Genomic DNA, 11374 nt, shown 5'->3' on the forward strand with positions numbered 1-11374 from the left:
ATTTCGGAACTTCCGCCGGCGATTGCGGCTGATTCCGGCGGGGTTGGAGGTCGTGCCGCATGTCGTTGAACTCAGCTCGTCGAGATCTTTCTATTGACACCGGTGGTGTCAAAAATGGAGGTCGGAATCTTAACTTGAGTATTTGGCCATTGATGGTTTGTGTGAGAGAGAACGTGAGAGGAGAGAGAGAATGAGCGAGAATAAGAGAAAGAAAGTGTAAGAACCCTAAAAATTTCACTATATAAAGTATCTGATTAAGGCAAGATTACGTGCCTGATCTTATCTTCAATTATTTCCTCTAAACAGATTAAATTTATACTGATTAGAGGTAATTAGTTTAGCTCACGTAAGTTAATCTACTACTTACAGTCCAATATCAATTTCTGAATAATTCAATATTGTTTTATATTCTTACTCACGTAATATTTCAAACTGTTTCAAGTCTTGAAATTAATTTTAGACTGAACAAATTCTAAATTTTAATTTTCTGTATTCTATCCTGAGAATGACGTTTCTGACAGTGTCAACTCCCGAGCTCATATTGTATCCATCTACTATAGGTATTTATCTTGTGACTTTAACCTAACTGTTTGGCAATTAAGGATTTTTTTCTTCTTTTAAAATGTCAGTGCGTTTTTTTTTTATATGTCGCTAACATCGTGCTGTGCTTAGAGATTCTTGAAATTAAGATTCTCAAACTATACTTGTACTGAAAATTATTCTGCCTTAAAATACGGCGAGAATTTATCGATCGAATTTACTTGATCGAAACATGAACTTAACATGAAATTTGCTATAGAATTTAGGAATACATATATTAATTCCATAAATCCTCCATTCACAATATAACATAATATTTTCTAAGAAAATCCTTGGCTTAAAAATACATGAATTGTATTATTTAAGGTCTGAAATTTTCTCAGTCTTTACACAAGTTATGTTGGCTGCCAGTCTCCGATCGCTGGCGCCGACCATAATCTGTCACACTATGATCCATAGTCTGACACGTTATGCTAGTCGGCGAATCTCTGATCTCTGATATCGGCCATAGTCTTTCAGACTATAAACCATAATCTGTCAGACTATAATCTCCAAAAGTTTTAATCTTCAGACAAACAAACTACCAAAAAAAAGAACAAAAAACTGACAAACAAATATAAAATGCTAAAAGAAAAAAAGTTTCTGAATGCAGAAAGAATGTTCGGAGAGAGGGAAGAGGGGGAGAGAGAGAGTGGGGAGGCGATGAGAGAAAATATTAGAGAGAGAAAGCTTTAGGGTTTGAATTTGGAAAAATATGTGATCAAAATATCTTGGGTATTTTAGCCTTTTGACTCTTTTAGTATGTGGTCAAGATGTTTGACCAAAGTTAAAAGGGTAATGTTTTTTGAATGGGTATTTTTAGTAAGTTTAGTGATTTAAAGAGGTAAGATATGTAATTGGGTAATCTTGATAAATACTCTTTAAAAGTGTATGAATCAGAACTTTTACTTTTTACTCTTGATTCATAATCTTTTTAGTCAAATAATTACACTAATAAAATAATATTTATTAAAAATAAAAGATAAAAATGAGTCTATGCACTCTCAAATAAATTCTCCATTTTTTCTATGTAAGAATTCTCTCTTTCTTTAAAATAGAACATTTTGGAGGGCCCATGTACTCAAACACTGACCCTGGCCTGAAACGAATCCTAGAAGAGGCCCACATTGGCCCAAGACCCATTGACGGCCAGTAAACTCATTGGCAATCCGACCCACAAACGGACCAAAACGGGTCAAATCGTTATCCAGTCCTAACTCCACTAATCTACACATACATATACCCTAACTACCAGCACGTGCGAGCACGGCACATTCTTTGATAGGCTCACGTGCGGACACAACCGCCCACGGAACACCCAAATCGCAATACAGAAAAAAAAAAAAAAAAAAAAAAAAAATTAAAAAGAGCCCCAAAAAAAAAAAAAAAAAATGAAAAGTGATGTTGCAAGAAATTCTTTGACCCCGTGCGGAAACAACCCCCCCCGGAACCCCCAAATCGCAAAAAAAAAAAAAAAAAAAAAAAAAAAAAAAAAAATTATACAGAGCCCCAAAAAAAAAAAAAAAAAATTGAGCCTTTTAGAAACCCTAGCTCCATTTCCCCTCAAAATTTTTTCCAAAATCTCTCTGCATTTTATCCCGTCTCAGAGGTACGCCTAACTTCCATTTCTCCATTTCTCTTCTCCTTCTTCTTCTTCTTCTTTTCTCTCCTCGCGTTTCTGTATGAATATATGCACGTGCGCAATTCGCTATTCTTGGTTCGGTGTTGATGAATTCGTTTGATTGTTGCTGAGGATTTCGGTCTCCGTGAAGTGGATTTGGATTAAATTTCGAAGCTTTTCGTTGATTGGGAATCGGTCGTTTCGTTTTTGCTTCGCTCACAGTTGTCTGTGTTGTTACTTATCTGTTTTCTTTGCTTTTCTTGGATGGCGAAGAATTTTTTTTTTTTTTTTAGGGATTTGAATTTTGGGATGTGTTTGGAATTCTGTTGGCAGAGGAATGAGAGAACAAAGAGTCCCTGTTTTTCATATTTGTTTAAATTTGTAAGGAAGTGCAGCAAGAAGTTCGTGAAATTAATGAAATTTAAATTCTGTGAATTTTAGGATTTTATTTGAAATGGGGTTGATTCGGTTTCTAGTGGGTTCCGTACATTTTGTGTGTATGTGTGTGTGTGTGTGTAAATAAGGATACTACAGTAATGAGTTAAATTTTTGGTCTTTTGATTCCCAAGTTTTTGCTATGTTTCGAGAATCTTGGAAGTTTATTTTTCTCCAAAAATGCAGAGAGAAGATTTATTAAAAGGGTTAAAATCAATAGTGGTTGACATATGAGTACTAATAGAATATAGCAAGAAGCTCATTTGCTAGCTGAAGAATAATTAAATTTTGTCGTTCCTTTTTTTTTTTTTTGAAACTTAAAAAGATGTTTGTGGTTATCAAAACTGAAAATTTGTTTCTGATTTTTTAGATGGGAATATTTCAAATCTAATTATTATGTTTTCTTTTCCACTTTCCCCCTGAAAATTTCCAACTTCATTTAATATCTGTACTATTTTACGTTTTGACAAGTTAATGAATTCGATGTACGTGCTTTCCTTGAGTTTGTTCTTCTCATTCTTCTTGTTACTTCTGCTGCTGCTCTTGTTAACTTATCATTATGACTGTTACCAATTTAAACTGACGATTGAAATTTTCGTGAAATTTCAGGGCAAATCGTGTTTTGTTATTCTTTCTTGGTTTGTGTTCTTCTGAATAAGGCAATAACCTGAGAAAGCTCTTCTGATAAGAATGCGACTTGGCATTGTGTCATTTTGGGAAGAGTTTTTAAACTTTTCTTATCTACCAGACAAATATACGCATATGGAGGAGGAAAAGCTTTCTCTTGCTTTGTAACTTTGTTGTTTTTTTGAAAGTGGAAGTGTATAGCTATTCTTTGTTTTTGACGCTCCTAATAAGTTGTTGTAGTGTATACGTCAAATGTCAGAAGGTGTTATGGCGGTAGTAAAACCTGAGGTATGTTAATTTGTGTTATTTTTGCAATTTTTTTGTTCTTTTGTTATTGATGTCCCTTTGAATTGATTTTTTTTTTTTTTTTGGATTTTGTTTATAAATGCATCAATTGGTGATATCATCGAAGTATGTGTTAGAACTTAGAAATATTCAAGTGTATGCTTTATTTTTCTGAATTAATTTATAAGCATATTTATAGCGTGGAAGAGATTTGATGCCACAATGACATAGGTTAGCAATAATTTGTTATACTATGGCTTGAGTAGCCTTTTAATGCTTGGAAAGAGGGGCTGCCTGAGCTTTACAGATTGACTAGGATAAACACGAATTTAACCAACTAGATTAATGTAGGTGCTAGGAATAGCCTCCAGTTGTTGGAACTTGGAAGAATTGCATTGTCGTGAAGAACTTGTGGTGGTTATAACTTTATAGGACGAATTCTTGTTGCTGGACTGTCCTTGCTATTTTATCATGCTAAAATTTTGCTTATGTTTTGTGCATTAGATGAAGTCTTACATCTGGCTTCAGACAGCCGATGGTTCAATTCAACAAGTAGAAGAGGAGGTTGCTATGTTTTGCCCCATGATATGTAGAGAAATAATTCAAACAGGCATGGGATCTTCCAAAAACTATGCAATATCCCTTCCCCAACGGGTTAACCCTGCTATATTGGGCTTAATACTTGATTATTGCCGGTTTCACCAAGTACCAGGCCGCTCTAATAAGGTAGGTTTCTGAGTCTTTGGCTTTTATTTTCTGTTTATATTATGTATGGCCTACATTTTTGCGTACTGGTTTCATATTTGTTTGATCTCTATTTGCAACATGCACATTTCTTGCAATTTAGAGAAAATTGCTTATTGGCCTCCCTTTCTTTAGGTGAAAGAGGAGGTTGTAATGAGATTATTTTTCCCTCGCTTTTTTATTGATATCATTATTCTTGTTTGGTATTGTGGTAGGGTGAAAACATAGCTCAAAAGGTTTAGATAAATGTGTAGTTTGTTCTTGTTTGCAGGAACGCAAAACTTATGATGAGAAATTTATTCGGATGGATACAAAAAAGTTATGTGAATTGACGTCAGCTGCCGATAGCCTCCAATTGAAGCCTTTGGTCGATCTCACAAGCAGAGCACTTGCACGAATAATTGAAGGGAAAACGCCCGAGGAGATACGTGAGACCTTTCATTTACCAGATGATCTAACAGAGGTTTGTTTCTAGCTAGAAATCAGTGATCTTTCACTTTTGTCTTGGCGTACATGTTTTTCATGTAGATTTAGTTTTACTCAGGAGGAGAAGTTGGAGCCTCTGAGAAACATAACCGATGATCCACGTATTCGCCTTTTGAATCGATTATATGCAAGAAAGAGGAAAGAGTTAAGAGAGAGAGAGAAATTGAAGGTGCTTACTCTTACTTGAAGAGTTTGAAGCCTTTACCATATGTTGAATGCTCTTTTTTGCGGTAAATCTATTTTTAAAAGGCATGTTAATGTTGAATGCAGTAGCCACAGTATAATCATGTAACTAAAGTACTCCAGCTTGTATAAATGCCGGCCCTAATAAGAGATGGTTTTATATGATGTAGAATGTTGAGGTTGAGGAAGAGCGAGTGGATGAGCGCTCAGTTGAAGACCTCTTGACATTTATAAATGGTGGAGATGGAGGTACAAGTTTCCCGCCCCCACAAACTCTCCTTTCTAATACATTTCTCGTCTTCTTCTTTCGCACTTGCTGCAACTTTCTGCATTGCTGTATGGATTTTGAATTACTTTGCACTTGATAAGTTGAATTCTTCACCAGTTGATTCTGTTGTTAGCGGGTTTGTACAAACTCTTTATGTAAAACAGAAAAGAAGGCTTCATGATTTCTGCATTGCCCTATGAACTGCAGTTGATAGATTGAATTCTTCACCAGTTGATTTTGCTAGTTAGGTGGGTTTGTCCAAAAATAGGGGTATATGTAATGCAATAGGATCCACTATTACGCTGTTTAATGAAAGAAATGGTAGCAACTATTCGTTAGGATGCTACAGAACGTATATTTAGCACCATAAACTTGTTGGAATACAGTTCTTTGTATTCTGTTTTTTTTTTATTATTATTTTATAGATCTCCTTGTTCCAATGTTCTCATTCTCGTTCTTGTGGAGTCTCCAATTCAAATTTTGTTAAAGATCTCCACTCAAATACTCTCCAGTTAAATAAGTAGCTAAGGCTCAATTACAGCATCATGTGTGTTACGCTCTCTAAAATGCATTCGCTTCCTTTTTCTTCCCCCATCTAGAAGTAACCTAGTGCTTTGGGGTTCTGAATTTCACTGATACTTAATTTTTGTTGACACTGAGTGAAGCATTCAAATTAGTGGTCTTACGTTGTTTGGAACTCGATGAGAATAGTACTTAAGGTTTATCTTGCTGTGAACTCCAACCTTATATAACCTGTTCTTTTTTTCAGAATCAAAGGGATCTAGGACCAATAAGAACAAGAAGAAAAATCGGAGGAGAAGAGATCAACCGAAGAATTCTTCAAGTGAGGCTAATGGAAACCATAATAAGGTTCGACCCAGTGTCCTTCCCCCTGCCCCCCTCTTGCCCTTTTTCACGGGGGTAGGAAGTGGAGCCAGGAGGGAGTAGGACCACTGTTTTTTTTATTTATTTTTTTCTACATTTTGTCCTTAATTTTGTATTAGAATTGGATAGTTCTCATTAATGGTGTCTTTTTTTTTTTTTTTTTTTTTTTTTTGGGGGGACGTAGGAATTGGATGCTCTTTCTCCTGCTTTCCATGATAGTGGGGCCTCTCCCAGTAAATCAACGAAGTTGCAAGATTCTACATCTGTTTCCTTTTCACCAAAGCTTGACTTTGACGATGCAGATATTGATGATGATTTAGATCCGGCCATGAAGGAGGAACTTGACAGGTAGGAGGAAGGTTCTTAATTGAATTTACAAACCTAAATCGATGGTTTTTGACATTTTTTTGGTTGATTTTATTATCTATATAACCAGGGGATATTTTCTCTTGCTCTCTGTTCTTGTACCTGTGGCCTGGTGGTTATGGCTAATGTTGAGCCTGTTACTTCTATTTATTGTTCGCATAACGTGTTTTATCTTCTCTATGCAGGGAAGTTGAGGACTTTGCACGTAGATTAAATTCACATTGGCCAGACAGAATGCAGGAGATATTATCCCTTGGCCAAGAAAGAAGGCTTCTACCAATGTCTATAAATGGCGATGGTTCCAGGAGATACAGTAGTATGTTTTTTCTGTTTCTTTGTCATTCATTATTGGTTGTTTCGGCACAAGTGTTCTATTTTTTGTTAGAGATAGAACGTGTTTTTTGTTTTGAGGTTTAGGGATTCCGTATGCCGTACATTGTATATATTTACTTTTCCTGTGTTCTCTTTGCTTCTTTCTTAAGCTTTACACGTTGTTCATTGTTCATTGCTGCACTAATGAAAATTTTTTGGCTTAATGTCAGTTCAACTAAACTGATGGAAAATTTTGCATGCGAACAGGTTTGGAGCAGAGATAGTGGCACTTTGTTAGAATATTCATTTGCGGAATGCTCAGCAGCAGCTTTGAGCGGATTGGAAGATGCTAGCATGCAGTTCGCTGCTACAGAAGCTGTGGAAAAGTTGGCAATATTTTCGCTTCAGCAGCGAGTGAGTATATTTGTTTGTTTTAACATCATCCAGATGCAATGTTTCATCTTGTGGGAATCCATGTATTCGGGAATGAAAAAGATGTTGGAGAAGAGAAGGAAAACTGAAAATTCAAGGATGACAACATGGGCAAATATGCTCATTTTGTTCCGAGATTGTTGTTTGTTGTTGCTGTTGCTTGTTACTTTTCAGCCATGAATGTTGGCTAGCCCCTGTACTGTACTTGTTGTACCGTTGTTGTTTTTGCAGATTTTTTTGTTTCTTTTCTTTATTTCAGTTCTTGTAGGCCGCATTTGGCTTTCCTAAGTTTTCTGAGAAGTTGTAAGTACTTGCAGTTGAAGAAATGAATTGGAAAAATGTTTATCTGAGAAAGATCCTGAAGAAATTGTAATTTAAAATTTTAAAGTTTTGAAGATGAAACTTTAGAAATAAATATTCGTTAGATTGTGTTTTTTCTATTAGCAAGTATTTTGCAGGTTAGCAGCTCAAAATTAAAGAATAAAGGACGTGCGGCGGGACATATTTTTCGTGATGGACGGCGTCGTTTTCGGGTGAAAAGAAGTGATGGACGGCGTCGTTTTCGGGTGAAAAGAAGAGACGCCATGTCATTCCAAATAACAATACATTTTTCGTACATCCTGTTTAAAGGAAAACAATATAGTTGAACAAGTCGTATTCCTTACTAAACGACATCAGATTTCCAAACGTAAAGTTAAAACGACGGCAGACTTTTAAAGTATAAGACATGCCGTTTTCAAATGACATGTTGCAAGGGAACGTGTCAATTGTTTCCTTCCTAACTTTTATATGTCAGTGAATTGCATGAGATAAACGACAAACGACCGTCCTGTTTCCCAAGACAGTAAAATTTAAACAACGAACATGTCTAACGAATTTGAAGAACACGAGTTCATGGACAAATGATGTGTCGTTTACGACGGTTAAATTGGAAACGACAATCACAAAGTCATCGGCGTCAATTTTTATTTCATTTTTTTTATAAGATGAGGAACATGTCATATATGTTGCACAAATAACCAGCATATAATTTCAGTCGAACAGCATATAATAAATGCAAAGTAGATGTCGTTTTGAATTATCTATACCAAAGACTAACGAAAGGCTGCACAATCGTCTCAAAGAAGAAATTCATTTGTATATCTTCTAATACTTTTTAGGAGTCTTGCGAGTGGAGATATCTTTTTAGAGTTTTGACTAACGCCCTAAGGATCAACATATATATATATATATATATATATATATATATGATCGGACCGTAAAAAACTAATCGAACATACTAATCCAACGGTTAAAATTAATCGTTCCGTAAAGCAAAACAACATGAGATCATCCGTAAGGCTACACAATCTTCTCAAAGGAGAAATGCAATTCCAGTGTCGTTTACTGATCATCTAGACAAGGAACTGCTAGGCTAATGAATAGAGAAACAGATTAAGCTCAAACCGAAAGAAACATGAAGATTTACGAGGCGTTTTATATGGAGACGAACGTATCATACATTATACACTGCTTATAGAAAAGGAAAAAAAATAAATAAATAAAAAAGTTGCCTCCGACTTCGTCCTCAATCTTTAACCTTACTGTCGGAGTAATATCTTTTGAAAGCTTTAGGAAGATAAACAGGCAACAAGAACCCAAAGAGATTGAAGCACCAAAACGCCATATTAGCAATAGCAAGCCCTCTTCCAATAAACAGTCTCCTTGGGGACCCACCAAATTCTTCATTCCCTTTGGAGAACTCATTCCTCAGCCACTCAACAATGGTGGAAATCCTCATCGAGTTGTAACAAACCGGGATGAAAACTCTAATGGGTGTAGAAAACCGGTCCGAGAAAGCCACTTCTTCCATGAAAACTTGACTGGCGAGAAGGAAAAGATGGGGTATGGCCGCTTTTATTCCTTCTTTGTCTCCTTCAAAAATGCCCTCAAAGATATAAGCTATGGGAAGAAAAAGGCCAATGATTGCACCAACGAAAACGTAGAGAGGGAGAAGTCCTTTCTGTATGTCAAACACTGGGGGTTCTTTGGAAGTGAGCTTAGGAAAGGCCACTATTGAGAGAAAGTACATGTAGATTATGGAGAAGAGAACAAAGGCCATGTCTTCAGGGCAAACCAGGCCAGTGGCTGAGAGTGTAACAATCACTGCCAGGCAATTTTGTTGGCGGAATGAGAGGAAACTTGATCTTTTCTTAGGAGTTCGGTGGGTTTTGTTTTTTGAGGAAGTAGTTGCAGAATTGTCGTCGTTTTGTTTGGATTCATGCTGTTGTTCTTCTTGTGGTAGGCTTATGTCGTTGTAAGTTGGACCAACCCCACCTGACATGTTGTGTTTTTCGTCGTTTTTGTGTTTAGTTTTCTGGGTGGAAAATATAGGTTGTGGGCAGAGAACAATGGAGATTCTTGAGTTGGGTTTTGCTTCTTTTTTTAGGAGTGCATAGTGGGGAACAGATAGATAAGGGAGATGTTTTGAGGTTGATTAAGAGGACAAGTGGCAGCCGCCAAGTTTAGAGTTTGGAAACGTAGCTTGGTAAAAGTGTGAGGAAGAGTCGGTGTTCACACAAAACCTTATCCTTTTGGGTACAAGACTATAAGTCAAAAGCATCCTTGCTTTTTCTCAAGCATGGGAATCGGAAAGAGACGATATTACGAGTAACTTTGCTGCTATAGGATTCCGTGCAACGGAAAACAATAGTGTAAACATATGTACGTAAATAGACATAAGCATATACAAATATATATATATATATATATATGTATATGAGAGAGAAGATGAAATGATCCAGAAAATTTTAGACTTTAAATGATATAATTTATGTATTTAAGTTAAGAATTTTTTTAGAAAATATTATGCTATATTTTGTGACTGAATGATTTATAGAATTAACATCTGTATTCCTAAATTCTGTAGTAGATTTCATGCCAAGTTCATGTTTTATGATCAAATAAATTCGATCGATAAATTCTCACCGTACTTTAAGACATAAGAATTTTCAGTACATATGTAGTTTGAGAATCTTAATTTCAAGAATCTCAAAGCACAGCATGATGTTAGTAGCGTATAAAAAAAACGCTCTGACATTTTAAAAGAAGAGAAAATCTTTAATTGCCAGACAGCTAGGTTAAAGTCACAAGATAAATACGTATAGTAGAAGGGTACAATGTGAACTCGGCAGTTGACACCGTCAGAAACAATGTCATTCCCGGAATATAATGCAGAAAAGTGAAATTTAGAATTTGTTCAGTCTAGAATTAATTTCAAGACTTGAAACAATTCAAAATATTACGCGAGTAAGAATTTAATGTGATATCAAAGTAGTCGAGGATTTAACATTGAAATGTAAACAAGCAGTAGAAAAGGAACCGTCAGAAACTAGAATTTCCTATCGACTAAGTACTTCCTTACAGTCAGTATAATTTTATCTGACTCAAGGAAAACTTAAGAGATGAGACAAAAGTATAAGGGATATGTTAGGATTTAGTAGGATGCCATATGTGATTTGATGGAGGTAAGTGAAGATAAATCATGACATATGTGATTTGATGGGAGTTATTGAAGAGGAAATCATGACATATGTGATTTGATGAGGGTGAGTGAAGATAAATCATGACATATGTGATTTGATGGGAGTTAGTGAAGAGAAAATCATGACATGTGTGATTTGATGGGGGTAAGTGAAGAGTAATCATGATAAAAAATTTTCTCCCCTTCCCTTCACTTGGCCGGCCATGTTAATGGGTTTTAAGCCAAAAATTTTGATTAGTTGAGTGTGCTAGAAGACTTCATGATGAGATGAGTCAAGTCAACTATTTGACAAGAAAGCTTACCTCACTTCTCCCTTGAAGCATCCAAACCGGCCAAGCTTAAGGTATTCTAAGCAAAGTTTTGATTAATTAAGTTGGACCATTAGTGCAAGCATTAGGTTAGCCATTTTTGCACATTTCCTCTCTTTTTTCCACACACCAAAACCGGCCACACTCCACACATCTCATCTCAAAATTTTCTCTCACTCTCCTAACCTTAAGCCACTAGCAAACAATAGAAGAAGAAGAAGATGATCAAAGGGTTCTAGGAGGAGTCTAGTCAAGCATTTCTCCAAGGGTTTATAATTTAAACCCTCTATTTCTTATGTTTTAGTAAAGTTTGGGATGTA

General features: G+C 35.9%; 2 protein-coding genes across 2 annotated transcripts; one reads left to right on the forward strand and one right to left on the reverse strand.

Annotated features, from left to right (window-relative positions):
• The first annotated feature begins 2095 nt into the window (after nt 1-2095).
• On the forward strand, nt 2096-7490 carry LOC21387840 (SKP1-like protein 21). The gene is made up of 10 exons (XM_024169634.1): nt 2096-2188; nt 3245-3550; nt 4052-4273; nt 4563-4754; nt 4836-4946; nt 5131-5209; nt 5998-6098; nt 6298-6461; nt 6665-6795; nt 7059-7490. The coding sequence occupies exons 2-10, from the start codon at nt 3515-3517 to the stop codon at nt 7073-7075; spliced, it is 1053 nt and encodes a 350-aa protein (XP_024025402.1). The 5' UTR covers nt 2096-2188; nt 3245-3514; the 3' UTR covers nt 7076-7490.
• Nucleotides 7491-8674: 1184 nt separating this feature from the next.
• On the reverse strand, nt 8675-9685 carry LOC21387841. Its single transcript, XM_010104368.2, has one exon. The coding sequence runs from the start codon at nt 9544-9546 to the stop codon at nt 8791-8793; it is 756 nt and encodes a 251-aa protein (XP_010102670.1). The 5' UTR covers nt 9547-9685; the 3' UTR covers nt 8675-8790.
• Between the last annotated feature and the right edge of the window lie 1689 nt (nt 9686-11374).

This window comes from Morus notabilis, unplaced genomic scaffold (genome assembly GCF_000414095.1).
Source record: "Morus notabilis unplaced genomic scaffold, ASM41409v2 Scaffold1341, whole genome shotgun sequence".
NCBI lineage: Eukaryota > Viridiplantae > Streptophyta > Magnoliopsida > Rosales > Moraceae > Morus > Morus notabilis.